Source organism: Oryzias melastigma, linkage group LG6 (assembly GCF_002922805.2).
Source record: "Oryzias melastigma strain HK-1 linkage group LG6, ASM292280v2, whole genome shotgun sequence".
Classification (NCBI taxonomy): domain Eukaryota; kingdom Metazoa; phylum Chordata; class Actinopteri; order Beloniformes; family Adrianichthyidae; genus Oryzias; species Oryzias melastigma.
The window spans coordinates 7,701,490-7,727,805 of NC_050517.1; the positions used below are offsets into that span (position 1 = coordinate 7,701,490).

A 26,316-nucleotide genomic window follows, 5' to 3' on the forward strand; every position below is an offset into this window, starting at 1 on the left:
TTAAAAAAGAAGAAAGGAAAATAATCAGCGAAAATTAAAAGCAGAAGGGGGAGCAAAGCAGTGTGCGTCCGCACTGTAGCAAAGCAGTCTGTATGTATGCACATTTTTAACATTCAGTTTGAGACTTTTTGTTCCAATTTCCTCCACAGACCAGTTTAAAGTCAGCTCTTCTCTTGTGTTTTGATGGAGTTTATTGAATGCACTTCTGCAGGTATATGTTCTAAAAGTAGCTCGCAAATATACAGCCAGAGTCTTCAAACGCTGAAGCTTTCAGCACCTCGGACAGCAGCCTTCAGTCGCCTTGTCCAGCAGAACCACCTTCCTGGCGGTGGAAGGTTCTCCACATGGGTTGAAGGTGAACGCGTCGAAAACCCAAAGACATTCCCAAAAATAGTAAAGTCTTCCTACTGGAGGAAGAAGTTTTTCCTCAGCTGGATTCTAGGTTTTTAGTGTGTCTTTGCTGTCCTTCACTGTCTTCGTGCGTCTTTCTCTCAGTGAACGTCTTTCCTTTGACAGACAGGACTTACAAACACAGAAGAGACCCTGGTGACAGACAGACAGCAGATGCTGCTAAGTTTTGCTCTGACTTACGTTTGAACTGTTCTTTTGAAATACTTTTCATTTTCTTGAACTTTTGACTAAATTTTCAAATTGAAAATGCACAAAGAACATTATTTGAATATAGATTAAAAAAGGTTTTACAAATTTGTTTTAATGTGACTTTAAAAGTCATGATGAAATGTCAAAATTCTGTCAGATCTGTCAGAGTGTAATTACAATGATTATCCACTAGAGTGCGCCAACTAACAGATAGTTATTTTCCAGATTTCTTGATAGTGACAGGATGCTGTCATCCAACAAGCCAAAACTGTGATGATTAGAGATGAATCAAGGTTGGATCTTCAGTGTCTGAGGACAAATGTGTTTGGAATGACAGGGAGGTTTGTCTTTGGTCCACTGCTCAGATTTCTCAGTAGTTCTGCTCTTCCTCTGATCCTTAAGAGTCCAGAGGAAAGACACATTAGTTGATTTACATCCAACTATAGACCAAATATGCTGTTTGCTTTCTTTCTTTTTAGTGGTGAGCCCCATCTTTTGGCCGTTGTGGACAGGTTGAGATGAGGTGCCCAGGCTGTGCAGACAGTTGCCAAGCTGCATCCTCCGCTCGCGTTCTGCAGGGCTGAGACGTGTTCTCCTCAGCTGCATGGGTTCTTCCATGGTCTCATGTGGTATTGGTGGATGGGTAGCAGCTCCTGAAGACGGAGGATGCGTAGCCTGCCGCCCCTTGAATGAGTTGGAAGCAATCTGGGACTTTTTTCTCTTTGGCGCTCCCGAAGGCGAATGTCAAGCCTGATGGAGAGTTGGATTAGAGAGTGGAGGTCAGCAGACTGGTCTTTACATGCCAACTCGTCCTCTAGGCGTTCGTTTAATCCCCTCCTGAATGCTCTCATGAGTGCCATCTCGTTCCATCCAGAATCCGCAGCCAAAGTCTGAAACTACACTGAATATTCAGCTGCACTCCTACAACCCTGAACTAGGTCCAGCTGAGCCTGCATGGTCTGGGTGGTCAAACACACTTTTGAAGTTCTCTTCGATAGACGCATAAGATTGGGAGAGGAAATAGTTCAGATTTAGATTCAGCTGCTTCTGCCCATTCCAGAGCTCTGTCCTTAGAACCCCAATAACATAAATGATCTTGGACTTATCTGAGTTGAAAATTATTGGTCGTTAAATGAAAACATGGCGACACTGGAGCAGGAAAGGAGCGCCGCGTAAAAAGTATTAAACACCTGGAAGATATACAGCATTCAGCATCTAAAATGAACGTTTTTTTTTTTTTTTTGCTGATCATCACTGGATCAGAAGATACATTGAGTGTTGTGTTAGTCTGGGGGCGGAGCTTGTAGCACAGACTCTTCCTGGAGAGAGCGGTCGGCATCGTGCTTACGTCAGCACGTTTCCAACCGCTCGTTTTCGTTGGTGTGGGAGGGGCTGCTGCAGACAATGTAGGTTTTTAGAGGATTACTCTGAAATGCATGAATGGATCAAAATGCCGCTTTGGGGTTCTTTATAGAACAGTTCTTTAATGAACAGTAAAATGCATTTAAAACCTCAAAAAGAAGAACTTTCATGGTAGGACTCCTGTAAATAGTAAAGAAAAAGGCTCCCACATGGAAAAAAGGACAGAAAGAGAGACAATAGAGAGAAGAAAACAATGTTACCAAAAAATAAATCTGGAAAACGTATAAATTGAATAGTAGATGATATCTGTAAGAAATATTTTTAGAACTGTCAATTTCACCATAAGCAAGAACTGCACTTTCTTTTTTTAATATAACTTATTTATCAAACTACTATCAGTCTCGTGGTGCATTCACACCAAACGCAATTCGCGTGACAAATTTGCATGACACGTCCCTTGTCAAAAAATGTGTTCCTGACGCCATGGCAGGATGTGGGAGGAGCTACCAGCTCTATTTGTGGATATCTCACTTAGAATGAATGGAAGACACATATCATGTAGAGGAATCAGGTTTATTTATTGTGTAGAGTTCTAGAAATACATCGGTAATCATGTCTCCATGTTTGGGTTATGATTAATATTATTAAAAGATTTTCCAGGTGCAGGTAGATGTGACTGTATGACAGCTGCTTCCGCGGTTGTGTGTGTCTCTGTTGAAAATGTAATAAAATAGATAAAAAAAACAGCGATCTCCGATCAAATTTTGTGGTTGTCAACTGATTGTTTAAACATTTTAGCAGTGGATCGTTTTAGACTCAGAAGTGGTGAAAAACAGCCCAAAAGAAGTAGAAGACATGACACTACATTCATTAGGTGTTAAAAAATGTGTCTGTGAAATAAGAGGATGACAAAACAAACAGCTAAGCTAATTTGTAGCTAAAGTAGACGGTCAGCCAATTGTCGGGGCTGTAAAACAAACAAAAATCAGTTGGATTGGAATCCCCAACTATCTTTCTATTTCTGTTTCTTTCTTTCTTTTTGACTAAGGCTAGAGTCAGTTCCCAGTCAGCCTTCTTTTGCTCCGACTTAGCTTAGCTGTTATCCATTTTCTTGACCAGCTGTTCCTTTTGGTGTCACATTGCTGCCAGAGCCTGTTCCGGGTAGTGATGGGTGAAGGCAAGGGTTCATCTCGACCTGGAGCTACGCACCTGTCCCACCTGTCCAGGGAATAAAGTGCCCGGCTAAGCAAGGATCCCCCAAACTAACATGCAGCTGGCTGGTGTTGTGCCAAGGTACATCCACTGCCAAAACAATGCCTGAGACTGGAGAAACAATCTCTGGCAGTGGATGTACCTCAGCAAAACACCAGCACCGGATCCCTCTGTTGCCTTCTCGGGCGACTCTCATCTTAACATCTCTCTCTTTATTTATTTGTATATTTTTTTGCTACCACTTCCGGGTCTGTCTCATTGTTTATATGTTCTGTTGTTGTTGCCTGGCAAAAAAAAAAAAGCAACACAGCAGGAGTGCACTGTAGGAGTTAAGGCCCTGTCCCATGGCTCTCACTGCCATCACTATCACTGCTGGAGCACGTAAGAAACTTCATCCCCGTGGTATGGACGGTGTTTGCCGAGATGTGGCTGTGGCACTGCCAGTCCACTGCTAACACCGTCCATACCACGGGGATGAAGTTTCTTACGTGCTCCAGCAGTGATAGTTATGGCAGTGAGAGCCAGTGGCATACACGCGGTACAAAGTTTCGCCGCCGTTACACGTAGAAAGAATTTTTGAACTGCACAAAAATTTAAACCGCGGGTGACTGCGTGTGGTACCAGTGGTACCGCCATGCAATGGCCATGGAGGCTTGGAAGACAATCAACAACCTCTCAGAAAATCCAAGGCGACTGCGAAAATCAAAGCCAATAGCCCGGCTGAATGCCTGTCAGGTTGGAAGAGTCATTTCGAGAATCTGCTGAACAATCCGGCAGTCCATTCAAACAACTTCGGCGTCAACCGCATTTTGACACGTGGCAATATACGGGATGAATTCCCAATTGGTGAAATAACAATGGAAGAGGTACTTGCGGCAGCTAAACAACTCAAAAAGGGCAAGGCCTCTGGCACCGATGGAATACCACCTGAGGTTCTCAAAGACACGGAACTACTTTGTTTGCTGCATCCCATTCTCAATTTGACCTACGCTACTTGTCAACCACCTTCTGAGTTCTTGCTGAACCTTATCATCCGCGTGCCGAAGAAGGGCGACCTGTCTCAATACGGCTCATATCGCGGCATAAGCCTGATGTCATGTACATCCAAGCTGTTCAACCGGATCCTGCTTAATCGCATACATGAACCTGTCGAGAATTTACTCAGAATTAATCAGAATGGCTTCCGGCAACAAAGATCCACTTTAGAACCAATATTAACTCTTCAACGTCTTATAGAAGAAATTTCGGTTCGAAAAGATGTTTCCATGTGCGCCGTTTTTGTGGACTTCACAAAAGCCTTAGTTGATAACAAGCTCATGTTCCAAATACTACACGCTTATGGAATCCCACCAAAAATCATCAGCGCCATTCGCTGTATCTACAATGACTCCTCAAGCTATGTCTCAACACAAAACGGAGACACGGCACCATTTACCGTGAAGACCGGAGTCTTGCAGGGCGATACACTTGCGAATTTCTTGTTCATAATTGTTTTGGACTATGTCCTCTGCGCGTCCATGACCCCGGGACTTGGTGTAACTCTGAAACGGCGCCAAAGCTCTTGTCATCCTGCACAATATCTGACTGATCTCGACTATGCCGACGACATTGCACTATTATCCGACACAATCAGGAATGCACAGTCGCTTCTATCAACTCTGGGAGGTGCTGCCACGGCAGTTGGCCTTTCCATCAATCAGGCGAAAATTAAATCCGTTCTCATCAACCAAAATGCAACAAATGAAGTCCTGATTCTTTCCTCCTGACCAGAGGATTTTGTGTACGACTTCTGTTATTTGGGCTCCTGAATATATACCACAGACAAAGACATTGCAACCCGTAAAGCCAAAGCTTGGGGAGCTGCTAACCATCTCTGGAGTATATGGAAGGCACGGCACAGAATCTCACTGACGACTTCAAGAAGAAAATCTTCTGAGCCACCGTAAAATCCGTTCTCCTGTACGGATCCGAATGCTGGTCGTTGACGGTTGCTCAAGAACATTCTTTAAACGGTACATACAAAAGGCCCTGAATGTCTCATTTCTTTCTCACACGACCAATGTCAACTTATATGGTTCCATTCCACCCGTCAGCTCAACAATACGTTCAAGACGCCTGCGGTTCGCTGGTCATTGTGCTCGCAGATCTGACCAACCACTACATCTCGCTCTATTCCACAACCCGACTGGTACATTCAAACCTGGTGGTCATCGTCGTATGAATTACATTCGATCACTACTACGTGATACCGGGCTAGCAACGGCCAATGACATCTTGCGGGCAATCAACGACCGTTCCGCCTAGCAAAAGATCTGTAACAACGTGGGGGTCGACGTCACAGCTCCAATGCCGACGTAGAGCAAAGAAAGAAAGATGGCTATGGAACATCAGTGCAACAGCAGTTTCAGTGCGAGATTGGGCTGCGCTGGAACGCCGGCACACACGCTTGGACGCCAAAATTCCATGTTCATGCATGGCTGTAGCACGCTCGTTTCGCCGGCGGTCTGCGTTTGTACCACTGCTTACAGCGTCTGGGAGGACGCGCTTACATGTGATGAAGCAGTTCTCTGGCAGAGGAGTGGCAGTGGAATGGACTCCGCCGTCTGTATCACTGCTATTCCACAAAGTTAGTGTGTCTAAGCACGTGTGGCAGATTTTCCATGTTTTTTATCCGTGATGTGGCCGTCAAATCCTGTGGGACCGGGCCTTTAGGCTTTGTTCTGTTGGTGCTGAACCATGAGTGAGGGTGCTGTTTCCATGCAAGACGTTTGCAATGTTGCTCCGTGATGTGTGTGCTGCTGAATGTTAAGCTAGCCAATTAAAGTGGTTATGCTAAGGATGTTTGAACGCCGTCATTTTATTGAGCTGCTAGAATTTCCAGCTGCCTCGGGTCCTGTTGTGTATGAAACACAAATCAGCTCATTCTTCTGCTTACCCTAAAATTTAGAAAGTAAATGCTAGCACCTTGAAAGTCCGTACCATAGTTGAGATCTGCTCCATCTAGACCATTGCCTGTTAATACGGTCACTACAATATCTTTTTTTCCCAGCAGAGCTACAATGTCCAAATCATTTTCCCTTCCATTGCAGATTAATAAATAATTTGCAGTACCCATGCTCTCTCAGTTGGATCAATGTTCCAGCACTCGATGTATGAGCCTGTGACGTATTTTTGACAGTTTCTGAACAGGAAAAATTTGTATTCAAGACAATGGAAAATTGTATTCAAAACAAAGAAAGTTCATATTCAAAAGAGACACATTAAACATAAAACCTAATGTTGTGTTCATATTTTTTCTGCAAAGTTGTGCACAAAATATAAATTTGTATGCAACTTTGTACATATGAAAACGTTTCTTTTGTAAAGGTATCTTACCCCATAATGGTAAATATACCAAACTATGGGGTTGGACCAATCCCCAGTATTTTTAAAACAGCTTTATTTTTTTTTTTAACCAGAAAACAGACTGCGTAGGGCATGTCCAAAACATGCGGGCAAGGTTATAGTGGGTTCACCACAATCCTCCTGTTTGTATCACGCTCCAATCTTCCCTCTCTTCTGAACAAGACTCCAAGATGCTTAAATTCCTTGATCCTGTGGCAGGAGCTCTCCAACCACCAAAGGAAGACTTTCTTTCTCTGGTCTAGAACCATGGCCTCATGCAGGGTTGGCAGTGGGGATCTTCTCCCCATGACCTCCAGGAAGAGAGAAAGAGAAAACAAAAGTGAATATTGCTGTTGCTGACATGGAGAACCGCTCTTAGTCTGGCCCGTCACTTAGGACCTGCTGTCTGCCATTGAAGACCCCATCAGGGTAAATAACCGCAGACAGCTTAGCTCCTAGGATCACTTGGGCACATAAACCCCTGCACCACGTTAAGGTGGCGATTCATGGAGGAGATTTTTTTTTTCTTTTTTTTTTTTTGTTCAACTAAAGTATACATTTATTATTAATAAAGTAATTATTTAAAAGGTACAAAATATAGACATAAAAATGCTAAGAACAATATACATAAAAATAGAAAAATAAAATTTAAGTAATAAACAAGTCCTAACTACAAAACTTGCCTTTTTACTTTTTTTTTCTTTTTTTTTTAGTTGAATGAATAATTTGATTACAAACTCAATGTCTAAATATCAAGATGATAAAAAGCAAACATACATTTATACATAAAATATACAATAAATATAGATATAAAAATGCTGACTGAACCTGACTGTCAAGAGTTTTGTTTTTATTAACTCAAAAAACTGGATTTTCATAGGAGAGGGACATTTTAGGGGCTTGGGAGGATTTTACACCTCAACCTCACAGTAAACCCAAACTTGACCCCCTGATATTCTGTTTGCACCCCCAGCAGGGGCTCTCTAGATCCGGCCCTGGTTCAGCACCAAAATTTACTTTTTTTTTATACTTAAGTTTGTGAGACCAAAACTTTATCTTTAGTGTAAAATGGTTCCTCGTTTCAGATGCCGACCACTTTGATTTAATCTTGTTTTAATACCAGAAACTAATGAAGGACAGAGGCTGCACGATTCATTGAAAGTTTAATAAACTATTGTCTTAATTGTCTTAATTTTTTTAAAGCTAATAATGGTCATGATGTGAACTTTACATCCACTTTGTGCAAGACCCGATTAGCTGACTAATCAGTAAAAATAATCTGTGATTAGTCGTCTATTAAAATAATTGTTTGTGGCAGCACCAGTTTAGTTTAGTTTAGTTACGATTGGGTTTGGTTTGTCTGCAGAACCGGACATAGTCCTGCATTTTTTTGGGTCAGTTCACAACGGTGTGATGTGAGAACGCCCACATCACCTTCTCTGAAAGTGAAAAACCAGAGAGGATGATTGGGGAGAAACCCAGGCTCATCTCCCCATCTAACCTCTTCAAAATGTTCATGACCATAATGCTTGTGGCTAATGTCCAAGCATGTGGCAGCTTGTAGGAATGAGTCATCAGCCAATCAGTGACAGCTGTGATGCTCTCAAGACCCTCATACTCCACACTCGCGCACCCCCACACACAGTCTTTGTTGTTGCAGGTGAGCTAAGGGGGAGGTGTGTTTGTGTGTTTAAATCTTTTAATGAGGTGGGGGTTTCTTCATTCCAGAACGCCTTTGTTCAGACAACAGAGGCTTAAGGTGAAACAGATCGTTGAAATAAAGAGATTTTATTGCCCTGCAAATCTTATTTTTCTTCTCTTTAAAGATCCTACAGATCATTGTTTCCTTAAGAAAAATAAAGTATTTGGGATTTTTGGTGGGAAAGGGACATAAACTGACAAATTTAGTAACCAGGTTACCTCAAACTGGTTTGTTTGGATGGATTTCTTCCTCCAGCATCTCACTGGCAGCTCAAAGGCTGAGGAAAGGTGAAAGAGTGAATCTTTGGGAACTGTTGCACAGGTCAGATGTTACTGGGCGCGCGCCCATCGGGGTTCGGCGGTGTTCTGAGTGAGGCGCATGCGCTGTGCGGCGTTTTTTCGGACCCAAGCGGACCGTCTTTTTGGAGAGGGGCCCGGATGTGGGGGTGGGGGTGCAGATGCCGGTGCGTGTGAAGAGGCGGGGCCGTGGGTGGGGGCACAGAGTCACATCTTTAACTCTGAGGCTTCGGGGAGAACCGCCGCTCGGGTCTCCGGTTCCGTACTCTCTCTGGTCTGGTTTTCCGGGCCCTGATTCGGGATGACTATGGCGCTCCTGCACATCTTCCTGCTGCTTGGTAAGTTCGGGATTTGGGGGGTTCGGGTCCGGGTTCCGCCGTGGAGTTCTGCTCTGAACTGTTCTGCTGCTCGGTTCGGTTTTCATACCAGAGAGTAAAGAGAGCGGGTCGGAACAGACTGGACCAGAATGTAAAAGTGTAAAAAGAAAATATTTGAATCCAGATCCATTACTATCGATCATGCCGGCAATTCTGATCAGGTCATTGGTCAGTTCTGCTTGTGAAGAAGAAAAAAGTTCTGATAAAAACAAAAGAGATGTTTTGTTTAATATCAAACCGCTGTGAGGGCTGACCTTTGAGCTTTGACCTTAGGACACTTGGAGTCTGAAATGTTCAGTGATCTCTGTGTCCCTGTACGCACCGCAGCCCATTTTAAATCATTACATTTTAGAGGGAAAAAAGTCCCAGAAAACAAAAAACATAAATTGGATTTTTTTTCTCTCTGCATGAAACTGAACGTAACAATACACAACACAAAGAACACCACAAACACACACTAATAACATAAAAACTAACAAAAAACACCCATGGAACACAAATATTAATAAAACACACAACACAAACACTTGAAACACATAGCACACAGACATCAAATACACAACACAAGCAAACACATAACACAAACAGATGATACAAATACACACACATTTTTACCCCAAAACACACAAACTAAGACTAAAGATCCAACCCCAAACTAAAATAACAAAACCCAGCAGTGTAAGACTGCTGAGGACAAGGCAGGGATAAAGAACAAAAAAAAAAGAAATAAAAGGAAAATAAAATAGCATTTTTTTTAAAGTAAGAATTACTTAATTATCATTTATTTAATTTAGATGAGTTAAATGTATATATTGATGTCTGAGGTTCACATAGATGATAAACTACGTAGGTTTTTACATCCCTGTTGACCTGAAGACGTCTTGTTTGCTCAACTCTACCTCCAGAATGAACAGATTTTATATACAAAGCAAAACTTTTGATCTTTTATGAGTTAAAAGCACACTAGTAGCACAAAACCCACACATTACACACAGAAAAATTCAAATGCATGCAACACAGAGACACAAATACGACAAACACACTCTAATAACATTAAAACAAACCCAAAACACACATAGAACAAAAATATGACACACAGAACACAAACATTTGAAACACATGCATATAATACACAGACATGAAATACACAACATAAGCAAGCACATAACACAAGCAGATGACACAAACACACACCAAGCACCCAAAAACACACAAAACACTAGTAACATACTCATGGAGCCCAAGCACATCTGACACACACTCATGTAACACAAACAGATGACACTAACACACACTAATAAACAGACACACATAGATGAAACAACTATGCACTAATAACAGACACCTTAGATAATTCAACTACACATTAATAACACAAGACACACAATTACACACAGCCAAATACACACAACACATGCACATAACTCAAACAGATGACAAACACACACTCATAACAGACACCTTACGCTGAGTTCACACCGCACACGGAAGCACTGTGAAGCGGAGTGCGCTCGGAACCCGCCTTATGTCCAGTTCACACCAGACACGTATTTTTTACGGTCGACAGGCGTTTCTGCTCAGCTGTGGTTATTTAGAGCTTCCACAATTGATTTGATGTCGTCCATCTTGATTTGTCACCAACTGCTCTCTGCCTCTCTCTCGTTGATTGTGCTTTTAGACACCCAAAACCACATACCGTACTCCGCAACTGGCCTACTACATTGATCTGTGTTTTTTCAGTCACGTGACTCCTCCTCCTCCGGTTCGTCACAAAAACTCTGTAAACTCAAGATGCTTGTATGAAACTTTAGTTTCCGAAGGTACTGCGGGAATTTCCCAGGAGGGGAGTGCAGTTGAAGAACACACATCCCGTCTGCTGCACACACACACAGGCGCTCACACTCACAGTGAACCTGCATGGAGAAACGGCATCAGCAGATTCAGAACCAGATCGAAAATATCCTGATAACCACAGAGGATTATTATCATCCAGAGCAGGCGTTTATTATAGATGAAACAGGCAAATTCTGGATAGAGATACCCTCTCACATTTAACTGATGCAGGAGGAAGCACACGCTTTTTTAAGACACAGAGAGACAGACTAACAGTCCTCATTTAAAGTTTTTTAGTCTATTGTTCTGGATTAAAATAAAAACTCTATGTTTAGCAATACTCCACTATTCTCTAATAAATGTTTACATAGCATGATCAGAAGAGTTTTTAATGAAAATGGATCGGTAACGGACATTCTTCGACTGGAGTGTTGGGAGTCAAGATGGAGACTGGTGGTTCTCTGTATTCGCGGAGGTCTCTGGTCCCTAACCCCCATGTATTTTCATCTCTACAGTCCTTTTAGATGCAAAAATATAATCTGTCAATCACTGTGTTTTACTGTGAAAATTTGGTTATATATTGAAAATTGACTGGATTTTCTTGTGTATCTTGGTGTAACTTCCTGCCAGGATTGACATGGATCGCTTGAGGCTCACACAAAAAATAGACCAGGGGTGCCCAAACTTTTTCCCTTACAGGGGCAAAATCTAAACGGGATCTTGGTCCACCGGCCAAATACAATATTTTTTTTTTGCATGTCATGAAATAAAAGGAGAAAATAAAGAAAATGGTTAAATTTATTCATTCATTCATTTTATTCATTTATTCAATTTTATTCATTAAAGTAACTCACATAAGTAAGAATAAAAAGTAACATTTGTCTTTGAAACCTTTAGCAGCAAGGCCTCACTGGACATTTTTAATTGAAAAACAAGAACAATTTAAACAAACTTTCTTCCGATGAAAACAGCAAACTGGGATCCTAATGAGAGACATGGAGCTGCTCTTTTGACTTTATCCGTTTGTCGTTGTCGCTCCATCTTGGCTAGATAAAAAAAAGCAGCTAAAAGCATCGGAAGTGACCGTGAAGGCTCCTCAGAATTTCTAACACAAAAAAAGCCCTGGGCTGACTCACTTGAGGGTTTTTTTCACCCATAGCTGCAGTTAAAGAAAGTTTTAACAGCACCACCCGGAAGTCGAAAGCAAATTACAGCCTTAGAGTTTTGAAACACCATAGAGCAGGGGTGTCACAGTCAATCACACAGGGGGCCAAAATCCAAAACACACCTTAGGTCATGGGCCGAACAGGATAAACATTTATTAAACACTAAAACTACATTTTTGAAACTTTAAAACCATATTATGAACTAGATATATAGCATTACCTGTGATAATGCTAGTGTGAATGCTGTAAGCTGAATGTGGCCGCTGAAGATGCTAGTGCTGATAGCTGAAGATGTTGTAAATGATTGCTAAAAACAATGAAGCTGATAGCTGAAAACGCTGAAGTTGATAACCAGCTAAAATATTAGCTAAATGAAAAATTAGCCCTAAAAAACGAAAAGACTTAGGTTAGTCAAAACAGCTAGCAGCTTGCTGAAAAAATAGCTAAACTTCAAAATAGCCTAAAAAACTGAAAAAAAGCTAAATTAGCCAAAACAGCTAACGCGTAAATATTAGCCTCACTCCAAAAGAGCCTAAAAACTCAAAAAGAAAAGCCTAAATTAGCCAAATTAGTTAGCATGTAGCTGAAATATAAGCTAAACTACAGAATAGCCTAAAAAAATCGTAGTAAATGCCGTAGTAAAAAAAAACTAGAAGAATGCCAATTTTTAAAACTTTAAAACCGTAACTTTTACACATAATTATGAATAATAAAAAGGCAGGAATATTATTCCAGAATAAATCAACTTAAACCTTAAATAACTTTCAATATTTTACTCTCCATAAAAATATATTTTGTCAAAATTATACAATTTAAAAAGAAGTGCAAGATAACATCGTGTCATTAATAACTTCTTCTTTTCCTTTCGGCTTTTCCCATCAGGGGTCGCCACAGCGAATCAGTTTCCTCCATCTAAGCCTGTCTTCAGCATCCTCCACTCTAACACCAGCCACTTTCATGTCTTCATTCACTGCATCCATAAACCTCCTCTTTGGTCTTCCTCTAGACCTCTTTCCTGGCAGCTCTAGACTCAGCATCCTTCTACCAATATATTCACTGTCTCTCCTCTGAACATGTCCAAACCATCTCAGTCTGGCCTCTCTGACTTTATCTCCAAAACCTCTAACATGTGCTGTCCCTCTGATGTATTCATTCCTGATCCTATCCATCCTGGTCACTCCCAAAGAGAACCTCAGCATCTTCATCTCTGCTACCTCCAGCTCTGCTTCCTGTCTTTTCTTCAGTCCCACTGTTTCTAGTCCAAACAACATGGCTGGTCTCACCACAGTCTTGTACACCTTTCCTTTCATTTGTGCTGAAACTCTTCTGTCACACATCACACCTGACACTTTTCTCCACCCATTCCAACCTGCTTGCACTCTCCTCTTCACTTCTTTTCCACACTCTCCATTACTCTGTACTGTTGACCCTAAATACTTAAACTCCTCCCCCTTCTTTATCTCTTCTCCCTGTAACCTCACTCTTCCACTCTGGTTCCTCTCATTCACACACATGTACTCTGTCTTACTGCGGCTAACCTTCATTCCTCTCCTTTCCAGGGCAAACCTCCACCTCTCTAACTCCACCTCCACCTGTTCCCTGCTCTCACTACAAATCACAATATCATCTGCAAACATCATAGTCCATGGTGATTCCTGTCTAACCTCATCCGTCAGTCTGTCCATCACCATTGCAAACAGGAAGGGGCTCAGAGCTGATCCCTGATGTAATCCCACCTCCACCTTGAACTCCTCTGTCACCCCTACAGCACACCTCACCACTGTCTTACAGCCCTCATACATGTCCTGCACTGCTCGGACATACTTCTCTGTCACTCCAGACTTCCTCATACAATACCATAGTTCCTCTCTGGGCACTCTGTCATAAGCTTTCTCCAGATCTACAAAGACACAGTGGAGCTCTCTCTGACCTTCTCTGTACTTCTCTATCAACATCCTCAAAGCAAATGTTGCATCTGTAGTGCTCTTTCTTGGCATGAAACCATACTGCTGCTCACAAATGTTCACTTCTGCTCTTAGTCTGGCTTCCACTACTCTTTCCCACACCTTCATTGTATGGCTCATCAGCTTTATTCCTCTGTAGTTACCACAACTCTGCACATCTCCCTTATTCTTAAAAATGGGCACCATCACACTTCTCCTCCATTCCTCAGGCATCTTCTCACCACCTAAGATCCTGTTGAACAACCCGGTCAAAAACTCCACTGCCATCTCTCCTAGACACTTCCATACCTCCACAGGTATATCATCAGGACCAAGAGCCTTTCCACTCTTCATCCTCTTCAAAGCCCCTCTCACTTCACCTTTACTAATCTTTCTTACTTCCTGCTCCACAACCGTCACCTCTTCTACTCTTTGTTCTCTCTCATTCTCTTCATTCATCAACTCTTCAAAGTATTCTTTCCATCTTTCCATTACACCACTGACACCTGTCACCACATTACCATTCCTATCCTTGATCACCCTAACCTGCTGCATGTCCTTCCCATCTCGATCTCTCTGCCTTGCTAGTCTGTACAGGTCAGTCTCTCCCTCCTTACTACCCAACCTAGCGTACAAGTCATCATAAGCTCTTTGTTTGGCCTTTGACACCTCTACTTTCACCTTACGCTGCATCTCCCTGTACTCCTGTCTACTCTCCTCAGTCCTCTCAGTGTCCCACTTCTTCTTAGCTAGTCTCTTACTCCGTATACACTCCTGCACCTCCTCATTCCACCACCAAGTCTCCTTATCAACTCTCTTTCCTGATGACACACCAAGTACACTCCTACCTGTCTCCCTGATCACATTAGCTGTAGTTATCCAGTCATCTGGGAGTACCTCCTGACCACCCAGAGCCTGTTTCAACTGTTTCTTAAAAGTCATGCAACAATCTTCTTTTTTCAGCTTCCACCAGTTTGTCCTCTTCTCTGCCTTTGCCCTCTCTTTCTTCATCTTCTTCACCACCAGAGTCATTCTACACACCACCATCCTGTGCTGTCTGGAAACACTCTCACCAACCACTACTTTACAGTCACTGATCTCCTTCAGATTACACCGTCTACACAAGATGTAGTCTATCTGTGTGCTTCTACCTCCGCTCTTATAGGTCACTCTATGTTCCTGTCTCTTCTCAAAGAATGTATTCACTATCGCCATTTCCATCTTTTTTGCAAAATCAACCACCATCTGTCCTTCTACATTCCTCTCCTGGATACCAAACCTGCCCATCACCTCCTCATCACCTCGGTTTCCTGCACCAACATGACCATTGAAATCTGCACCAATGACAACTCTCTCATTTCCAGGGATGCTCATCATCACTTCATCAAGATCCAACCAGAACTTCTCCTTCTCTTCCAGCTCACATCCTACCTGTGGGGCATACCCACTAACAACATTGAACATGACACCCTCCATTTCTATCTTCAGACTCATCACTCTATCTGACACTCTTTTTACCTCCACAACACTCCTAACAAACTCCTCCTTTAGGATAACTCCTACTCCATTTCTCTTCCCATCTCCACCATGATAGAACAACTTGAACCCTGCTCCTAAACTTCTAGCCTTGCTACCTTTCCACCTGGTCTCCTGGACACACAGTATGTCTACCTTTCTCCTCTGCATCATGTCCACTAACTCTCTACCCTTTCCTGTCATAGTTCCAACATTCAAAGTCCCAACTCTCAGTCCAACACTAGTGACTTTCCTCTTCTCTCTCTCTCTATGAACTCGCCTTCCTCCTCTCCTTCTTCCACCAACAGTAGTCCAATTTCCACCGGCACCCTGTCGGTGAACAGCACCGATGGCGGTCGTTGTTAACCCGGGCCTCGACCGATCCGGTATGGATTTCGTAGGTCTGATTCGCATATTTGATTTGGCAAGATTTTACGTCGGATGCCCTTCCTGACACAACCCTCTGTATTTATCCGGGCTTGGGACCGGCACAATGAGACCCTATCGTGTCATTAATAACAATAAAATAAAATGATCAGGAGGGCCGGATAGAATTACCCGAAGGGCCGGATCCGGCCCCCGGGCCTTGACTTTGACAGGTGTGCCACAGAGAGTCAATGAGAAATGGGTTTTAACTAGCCACGACTTGGCGGACCAAAAGATAACCTTTGGTGGGCCAAATTCAGTTGCATGCAGACAACACAAACACATACTTCAAACTTTCTGTCAAAATGTCCTTTTTTTTCTTAGCTCTGCAAGAGTCCACCTGGGCTCAAGAGGGTTCAGTGGAAGAAGTTTTGGACAATGAGGGCCTTCCGGAGCTCAGTGACGTGTGCACTGAAGGCAGCTGTTACCCAGCAACCGGGGACCTCCTGATTGGCCGAGCCCACCAGCTGTTTGCCACTTCCACCTGCGGTCTGACCCAGCCCGAGCCTTTCTGCATCGTCAGCCATCTGCAGGTGAGGAGTTGTGTGACGGGTCTGTTTTCATGGATTTCCAGAGGAACAGACTCCCAGAGTCAAGTTAGGAAACTTGGAGTCAAAACAGATTCAAAAGTGAGTTTTGTCGTCACATTAAATGGACTCAGAGATCAGCTCATCAGAACCAGAAGATTGGACCACATCCTCCTTTTCTCAAGTCCTCTCTGAACTTCCAACTCCAACAGCTGAGTGGGTGGTGTCACTGTGGGGTTGGGGGCGCAGGGGCAGATATTTAATTCAAACTACGACAAAGAAGCGTTGTGCAGAAACCATTGACTTATTGTGAAGTCACACAGACAGACGAGTGGAACTCCTTTGAAGTGGTGGCGGCGCTGGTGGGAGGGAGTTTAGCTGTCTCCAGTTGTGATTGGCTGAGGAGGGGCTGATTTTGAGCTGTACTGATTCCTGTACTAATCCCAGCTCTTCATCTGCCTCTGAAAGTCTAGAGATGTCTTTATCCCAGGTGGTTTCACAAACCAGGTTTTCCTTTTAGTCAAACTAGTAGGTCATGGGACCTGGTTACCTAAACTCATGCAGCTTTTTGTTTTTTGGGTTGATGAAAAGCAGCTCAGAATGGAACTCCTGCAGCCTTCCTCCTCCTCCTCCTCCTCCTCTTCTTTGTTTGCTTAGACTGAAGTCTGCAGCATTTCCTGTGTAAAATGAGCTTCTAAAGGAAAATGCAGAACTGCCCGCAGATGTTTCTCCAGATGTTTGGAGGACAACTCAGCAGTTTACATTGAGTTAGGCGGCACCGACTGAGCATGCTCAGAGGTTTAATCAAAACCCTCAAAGAAATTCTAAAGCAAATCCTCTAAAAACAAGCAAAGCTGTGTTTACAGATACAAGCTTGTTTCTGTTGGTGTGAACCTCTGACTAAGAACTGCAAACACACATTTTATCCAACGTAAAATGATGCAGCAGGTCACAGTTTAAACCTATGTTGACTCTTTTTTCTCCATTTCTGGAGTCAGTCTGATGAAAATATTTGTCAGTAGCTGTAATTGGACTGGATTTGTCTGTAATCCAAGCAAACAGACTTTCAATTGCTGAAAAACGTTAGGTGGGAATTCTGTGATGAAATGCCTTCAGAAATGGCTGAATCTGTCTACAGAGCAGCTGGATGGGCCAGGACTAGATCCTCTCAGAGGACTGATGGTTTTAAGAAGCCTATGGTCAGACTTTCCTTTTGTTTGCAGGAATCTGAAGAATTCACCTGAGCATTAACCTTTCACCTCCACCCCCCCTCCTGTTGTTACTTAGGAGGAGAAAAAGTGTTTTCTGTGTGACTCCACTGTGCCGTTCGAGGAGTGGGCCAACCACACCAACAGCCACCGGATCGAAAACGTGGTGACGACATTTGGCCCAAACCGGCTAAAGACCTGGTGGCAGTCTGAGAACGGTGAGCCCCACAGCCCCCCCTCCATTACATGTTAAAGACCCACTCAGATGAAAATTGTGTTTTTAGCATGTTATTGGGGCAATTTTCTGATATCGGAGGACATAGATAAAAAAAAATTACCATCAAAATGGTATTAATGAATATTCTTTTGTTCAAGTTGTTGTGAATCAGGAGCAAAAAGATGCTATTTGTAAAAAAACAAAAAAAAAAACTTATTTGTGGCTATTTCTGACTATCTACCCTAATCCTTAACTACTAAAAACCTGTATCGTGCAGGACTATCTAATGCCCTGGACTTTAAGAACCATTTGGGAACCATGATCACTGTCTTCTTTAAACAGCGAATATGACATCATAATTAGTATTTTAGGACAAATACTTATGACTTCACTGTGTTCTGATGATGAAAACGTTGAGGGTTTAATAAAAAAAAAAAATGTTTTCACAAAAAAATTGTTTATTTGTTTCTTGCTTTTATCAATATGTTTACTTTTTATTCTCGTTTTTAAATGTTATTCCCGGTGCTTCCTCGTTTGGGTTTTCTCTCTCTGGGTCGGCTGCTGTTCAGCATCGCTGCCTAGCTGTGGTGAGAGGGGACCCTGCCTGGGATGTAACGTTTGACTGGATTTGCTGTTTACAGAGAGGGACCTCCCATGGACTGTAAAAATATACAGTCAATGGGAGGTCCCAACTATTAGCATTTCCAACAACCAATTTACGTGCTCAGCTTATTTTCCCATTGTTTAGTTCCATCAGTTAGGGAGGAGTGAAAGGGTTGGGGGGGTATTGAGGGGTGGGGGCTCTATTTTAATTTTCGTGCTTGTTTTTATTTTATTTATATTGTTTTGTTTTGGTGTGAAGCACTTTTTGTTATTTCTTTATAGGAAAAGTGCTATATAAATAAATAAAGATAAAGACTGGGGATCAATTTGGACTGCACTACAAAATGGCAAAGGCACTACATAGTGCAAGGCACTACATAGTGCACTAATTAGTGAATAGTGAAAGAATTCAAGCATAGCTTATGACAAAGAAAATACGATGGTTTGGCTATAACCCCCTTTCTCCACTCCAATCTGATTCATCCAAATAGATGATAGTGGTGAATAAAGTGTAAATATTGATCGCCATTTTTGTTGCATCAGTAAAGTTAGCTTAGAGGCTGTAAGCTAGCTGGAAAGTATGTAAACAAAAGGATTATGAGAAATGAAGGCAGGCTCACTTCACCCCAACAGACCCGGTCATAACTTAGGTGTGAATTTTGTTGAACTCTTGCCGCTCTGCAGAAACTACGTCCTGAAAAAAGGTTGGCTAAAAATGGTATAATTATAACTAAAAGACCACTAAGAACACTTTGACAATAGATCAAACGATCACTGGAGTGGGACTTTAAATCACATTTAAAGTCTCTACAGGAGCATAGTCTAGAACAGGGGTCTGCAGACCAACAACTGCTGGAGATATTTCTTTACTAAATGTTTGAGGGATTATTGTACGACAGTAAGACTATCAGCAACATGCTTTTGTTTTCTTAGTGCGTCTTGTCTTTGCTGGTGCTCAAATGCAGATGCTTCAGTCAGCATGAAAGCAGACAAACAAAGGAATCAATCAAGCTAAGTCAGGGGGATTCTCCTGGTCTGATGGTCTTTGGTGGAAAAGCACCACCTGACCCCCACTCCTTCACAGGAGACCATGGGTGCAGCCCCGACAGTTCTGAATGATCCATCAGTGTCAGATCTGATCCTCATCAGCTGCTGTTTGCAGGTCTGGAGAATGTCACCATTCAGCTGAACCTTGAGGCGGAGTTCCACTTCACTCATCTCATTATGACCTTCAAGGTGAGTTCTTCACATCCACACTTGTTGCTCTGGTTTGTATCTTGGTGGGGATTCTGTATTGGTGGGACAGATCCTCGGATTGGGATTCTTTAAGACCTCTAAGACATTTGGCATAGTCTCTAGTGTGGCCTTCTGGCCCTCAGCCCTGGTGCTTGAACAAACACCAAAAATTTGAATGTAGATTACAGACACAGTACGGGGAGGGGGGGGTTACCTGGCCAAAGCAGTCCCTTCTCTAAAACAGATGGGAAGTGGGAGTCCCGGCTACAACTGCAGAAACGATGTCCTAGAAAATGACACAGGTTTTTGGATTTTGGCTGAAAACGGCATCATCATAATTAGGAGCTCTCCTACAGAGTCAGGGAGGTCAGATCAATACTGCTGTGGTCACGTCAAAGCTTCCACATGACATTAAATGACTGAACGAATAAAGGAAAAGAATGCTCACACCGGGGGTCTCAAACTGGCAGCCCGCGGGCCATTTGTGACCCCCAAGTCAATATTTTGCAGTCCCCGCCTTATTATGAAAGTTCAGTATCTGCTGAGCAGTATCCTCTGCATGTCCACGGTTCAGTAATGATAGCTTTGTATTTGCTTTGTGATGTTTTAGCTTTATGCTTAAAACTTTGCATTTGTTATTGTCGGTGGATCTGGTCGTCAGAAAAGTCCTGTGTTGCCAATACATTCTCACTCCCAACTTGTCACATATCGATGTTTGGTTAAGGACTCTTCTGTGTCCCTTTTTGATATTTTGGGTGTCTCCAACTTGTCGTTTTTTGACATGCTGGCTAAATCACAGGTCCCCAACCTCCAGGCTGCAAACCGGAACCGGTCTTGTATCGGGATTCGGACTGCACTGGTACCCTAAGCCAGTATCGGACCCTAACCCGCGCCTGGTACTGCGTCTGGTACCGCGTCCCGTGCCGGTTTAGGGTACCAGTACTGGGTTAGGGTATCGGTTCTAGCTGCAAACCGAGGACCAGTCCGCATGTAGTACCGCCTCGGGTACCGCACACTAAGGGGTTGTGGACCCTTGATTTTACAAACAGCTAGAACATCAAAAAACAGCGAATTAGGGACAGCCAAAGCGTCAAAAAGGGTCCCTAACCAAACGTCGATACATGACGGGTTGTGGCCGTTTTGCAGGAGGGGACAAACCCTCCTCGTTTTAGCCTCCAGTTTGCTGTCTGTGTGCTGTGGGTCAAAAACATTTGACTGCATCACTGAATTCCATGTCCCAGTCCAGGTAAGTTCCAGTCTGTCTGCAAAGCTGAAAACTGTGTCTTCTGAAAAATAAGCCAGAGGCTGAAATTTGTATTATTGTGCTGAAGTCATTTTGAACTTTAGTTTTGTTGCCGTCCTGCTGTTGATGTGAAACTGCATTTTTTTGGCATTCTCTTCCGCAGACGTTCCGACCTGCCGCCATGGTGATCGAGCGCTCAGCAGACTTTGGAAAGACGTGGCAGGTTTACCGCTACTTTGCCTACGACTGCGAATCTGCCTTCCCTTCAGTTCCTCAGGGTCCGATGCAGAAGGTTGACGACGTCATCTGTGACTCGCGTTATTCCGATATTGAGCCGTCCACTGAAGGAGAGGTCAGTGAGGCTGTCATTCAGGGAATCATCAGTGTAAACTTCTCCCTGCTCCACAGCTTTGACGTTTCTTCCTGTTCCAGGCGATTTACAGAGTTTTGGACCCGGCATTTCGGATAGATGACCCTTACAGTCCACGAATCCAAAGTATGTGCAACACTCCGTAACCTGTGTTCGGAATCTGTCTTGGTTTGGAGTAGAGAATGCTATGAGACTAGAGAGTAGATTATTATAGTTTCATTAATGAAAACCAACACTAAGGAGGTCATTTAATCTGTGATTATGGAGTATTTCATCTAATACAAAAGCAACAACATCAGACATTAACAATCAATCAGTTTACTGTCTATAATCTATAAAAGGTTACTTTAGTGTAGAAGTGTAAAGGATCACAGATAATCTGTCATCTGTAGGTCACTAGCCATGGTTCGTCCCACACGTGTACCGTGGAACCATTCTGTCCACACAGAATGCAACTGGCGTCAATTCATGTACATGTGGGAGGAGCTTTTGTCAAAAACGTTCTCAAACTCGTCATGGATGATGCATATACTGAAAGATCTGGTTTATTTATTTTGAAGAGCTGAATAAAAGCTTCGGAGCACGTCTCCGTGTCTGGGTTCAGATCTCCCAGTGAAAAGCAGCAGCTGTCCCACAGAGACACACCGTCAAGGGGAACGCAGTACGGCAAGCCGAAAGGATCAGAAATCTCCAGGAAAACATGTTCTATAGATAATAATAATCATTTGAAATATTTAATGTTCCCACAGTTAGATTCAATACTCCAATTAATAACAAAAATAATGAGAGTTTAATTTTAACTTTTTCATTTAAAATTTAATTTGGACATTGGGGTGGGGGGGAGGGAAAATTGCATATATTGCATATTTTCTCTCAGTTTTTGTAGATTTGGTCTCCAGATCTCCTGTAAATGTAATCAGAAACTACATGTTTTTACATTTTTTACTTTATGTTCAAAGTTCAAAGATGTGAGAGTTTATATGTATGCTTTGAAGTACTTTATATATGTGTTTCCTAAAATATATATTATAAAGCTTTTCAAATTAGTCACTTTAGGTTTTTATGTTCTTGGTTTTTTCTGAGGTTTTATTTTTTTTTTACTTTTTACTGATCCGAAAAATGATCTGAACCATGACACGATCCGGACCACAAGTTTTGTGATCCGTAACAACCCTACTTTAGTGTTATATAATTACATATTTTTTACTTTAGTTGGATTCTGGTCAGTAGACTTTCTAAATTCATAAGTAGTTGGAATGGATTTGCATCAGCTTCTGAAGTCTTGAGTCAGAGATCCTTTGTTAAAGTTCACATGAGAACAATTACAACCAAGAGGGAGAGACTAAAAACACTGGAAGATGATGGAACTTATTTGTCTGTACATTTCCATGTTTAGCTTTTCCTTATTGCTTTTAAAGATAAACTGTTGACATGATTTCATCCGTCATCAAACAAAAAAATGTCCAGTTTCAATAACCAGGGCCATGTAGATATGTACGAAATCACGCGCTGTGGGGTAATGCCAGTTAAAAATTTAAGAGTCCTCAATGTTTTTGCTCTAGCTATGAGGTTAATACCTTAATAAAATGTACTTTCTTTCCCAAGTGTGTTTGAAATCACACTGGCATTCTAACAAAAAGTTCTTAGAAGTTCATACAAGGAATCCCAATCTAGAATGCATTAACAGACCTATATATCCTAGACACAGTTGACCCAGACATATACTGTAGAATCTAAAACCATGGTTGAGGAGACTTAAATCTAGTCTTGATCTCATCAATGTTAGAATAAGTTGCTGAAACTATGATGTCATTTAAATGAATCTTCATTCATTGTTTAGCATCTTAAAGTGTTGCTAGCTATTGTGAAAGTTTGCTTGCCCTCTGCCATGGTGGACAGGAAGTTAGAAATCAGTCGAAATCGTGATGAAGCTGATGGAGATCTTATTGGGGCCAAACCAGACGACAGTGGTTACAAACAGCACCTGACGGCGGACGGTTGTCTGTCCTGTTACTGACTCTTTCCAGATCTGCTCAAGATAACCAATCTGCGAGTCAAGTTCACCAAGCTTCACACGCTGGGAGACAACCTGCTGGACTCACGCATGGAGATCAAAGAAAAGTACTACTATGCTGTCTACGACATGGTGGTCAGAGGAAACTGCTTCTGTTATGGACATGCCTCGGAGTGCGCCCCCGTCCAGGGAGCTGCCCAGATCATGGAGGGGATGGTGAGTCCTGGGATGGGTTGGGTGCAGTCTGAAAACGCTTAGTCTCTGAATTTGGCAATGAAGATTCTCATTCATCCAGGTGGTGTTGCCTTGGAATTGAGTTGTAGCATCTGGACTGCTCATCAGGACTGATGACGCCGGTTGAATGAGCGGCGAAACGTTTCAAGGAAGATTTTTAGTTCCTATGATTGAACTGCATGTTTTTATGTTTTAATGGAAGCAGTGTAGTTGTAAAATTAGATTTTTTCCACACGTTCTCACTCGCAACTCGTCATATGTGTACGTATAGTTTTGGCCCCCTTGGTCATTTTTTTTACATTTCTTGACCTGTTGGCTGTTCCCATTCAATCACCGGTTCCCAACCCTCAGGACGCGGTACCAGATGCGGTACTAGATGCGGTACTAGATGCGGAACCAGTACCAGGTTAGGGTTAGGGTACCGGTTAGAATTAGGGTACCGGCACTGGTCGGCATCCATGAGGGTAGGGAACCCCTGATTAGCCTAAGCATTTTTTCCCTGTCTGCGCCCCGGTATCAAGTGGTCCTCGGACTGGTGTCAGTACGTGGCCCAGAGGTTAGGGACCCCTGATTTAATGTCAAAAAATGACAAGTTGGAGACACCGAAAACATAAAAAAGTGACGCGGTAGGCACCCAAGCCATATGACCATATATGATGAGTTAGGAGTGAAAGACTTTTTTTTTATTGTGTAATGGAAATGCTGCTGATGGCAGTCAGGGACCCTTAGATCCATCCCTTACGGAGAAACAGATCAGTAGATATCCACTCCTTACAACCAGACAAGAGCACCTGATAACAGATAACTAAAACGTCCCCCATCAGAGACAAAACTGTTTTCTAAACTCAGATAAACTATTACAAAGTTCTAATGGACTTTCTTACTAAAAATGTTTTTCATGAATATTTCTCCTTTGACAAGTTGCAGGTCAGGCTTCTAGGTCTGTGCCTCTGATGACTGATCCAAACTCACCAATGATTCAGAATCTTTTCAAGTCCTCAGTGTGTCTTCAAAGCTTTTGTTTTGAGATCCATAACCCAAAAAATGATCAGTCCAGGTCAATATTAACCAATGATTTTTGTTGTTATGTTAGGTTCATGGTCACTGCATGTGTAACCACAACACTAAAGGACTCAACTGTGAACAGTGCCAGGACTTTTACCATGACCTTCCCTGGAGACCAGCCGAGGGACGCAACACCAACGCCTGCAAAAGTGAGTCCATGCTGTCGGGGGGTGTTGGAGTCCGTCTGCTGTCCTGTGGGTCAGGGGTTCAGTCTCAAGCTGAACAGTTATTATGTCTTTGGGAAAGGCCCCAGTTATAAAAGTAATCTGAGACACCATTTCAATGAAAGCGTCTCCTAAATGCTCTACATGTCGTGTTTTTCCAGTCAGAACCATACTGTGGACAGCTGGGCCAGTCCAGACTACAAGTCAAATAAATCGTATCTGTTTATCTCAAAGCAACTCCTCCTGAAAACATTTTTGGAGCCTAACTTGCATCAACCTGAACTTCTAATCCTCTCTTCTGCTTTGTCTTCAGAGTGCAACTGCAACCAGCACTCGGACGTGTGTCACTTTGACATGGCGGTGTTTGTCGCCTCTGGAGGTGTCAGTGGGGGAGTTTGTGACAACTGCCAGCACAACACAGCAGGACACAAGTGTGAGCAGTGTAAGCCGTTCTTCTACCAGCATCCCGAGAGAGACGTCAGAGACCCCAACATCTGCCAGCGTGAGTGCTTTCATGTTCCTCCTGAGCCCGGCAGCACAAAGCCCACTTCACAGACCTGAAAGACAACAATGACATGTCTGTGATGTGCTAGGAAGGATTTTCACCCTCATCTATTCTGGGGGTCCAAACTTTGAAGATGTCTTTTAATCTGCTTCACTGTCTAATCTTCTATTTTAATCTGAAAGGTTCATGTTGTGTTAGTACGATGTGGCCTCCATCAGTAGCTGGATGACAGGTGTAAAGAACTGCTTCAGAATTAAGATAAAACTGTCTAACTGAAGAGCATAACTCCAGACTCCGTCTGTGTAATTAGCCGGTGGGGGTGGGCAGTAGAATTATGACATGGATTTGAGACTAGATGAAAGGCTGAAAAAAAGCTAAACACAGTGGAGTTTTGATTTGTCAAAGCTTTGATGTTGCCTCAGCCAAACTCAGACCTGCAGAGGATCAACCCCCACAGCTCCAGACATTAGGGTCTTTCCACCTTCATCAGACGAGGTTTTCTTCTACTGGATAGGATCAGGTTTCTGTTTATGTCATATTAGAGACCAAACAAAGCAGACACTTACAGATAGATAATGGTTGTGTGCTTTGAGACAACCTTGGTTGTGAACTTTTATGAATAAACTGAATTAAATGTAATTAATAAAAGTGATGGAAGATGATGGTTCATATAAATGGTTCTGTTATTGATGAAGATTATGATAGAGGTGATAATGATAAAGATTGTGGTGAGTATTTGGATGGATGGATGCATGGATTTATGGATAGACGGATGGATGGACGGATGGATGGATGGATGGATGGATATGTGGATGGATGGATGGACGGATGGGCGGATATATGGATGGATGGATGGACGGATGGGCGGATGGACGGACGGACGGATGGATGGATGGATGGATGGATGGATGGATGGATGGATGGATGGACGGATGGACAGATGGATGGATTTATGGATAGACGGATGGATGGATGGACGGATGGATGGATGGATTTATGGATAGACGGATGGATGGATATATGGATGTATGGATGGACGGATGGATGGATGGATGTATGGATGGATGGATGTATGGATAGATGGATGTATGGATGGATGGACGGATGGACGGAT

The 26,316-nt window shown here is 42.7% G+C and overlaps 1 protein-coding gene across 1 annotated transcript in view; it reads left to right on the top strand.

The window, feature by feature from the left end:
• The first annotated feature begins 8,254 nt into the window (after positions 1 to 8,254).
• The window catches only part of lamb1a (laminin, beta 1a), a 44,180-nt gene continuing 26,118 nt past the window's right edge, over positions 8,255 to 26,316 (top strand). Inside the window, exons 1-9 of the mRNA XM_024264230.2 lie at positions 8,255 to 8,894; positions 16,141 to 16,349; positions 17,631 to 17,769; positions 19,534 to 19,607; positions 21,014 to 21,202; positions 21,283 to 21,346; positions 23,248 to 23,450; positions 24,562 to 24,682; positions 25,011 to 25,199. Coding sequence (XP_024119998.1) covers positions 8,858 to 8,894; positions 16,141 to 16,349; positions 17,631 to 17,769; positions 19,534 to 19,607; positions 21,014 to 21,202; positions 21,283 to 21,346; positions 23,248 to 23,450; positions 24,562 to 24,682; positions 25,011 to 25,199 — 1,225 coding nt within the window. The 5' untranslated portion in view covers positions 8,255 to 8,857. The remainder of the gene's footprint in view (positions 8,895 to 16,140; positions 16,350 to 17,630; positions 17,770 to 19,533; positions 19,608 to 21,013; positions 21,203 to 21,282; positions 21,347 to 23,247; positions 23,451 to 24,561; positions 24,683 to 25,010; positions 25,200 to 26,316) is intronic.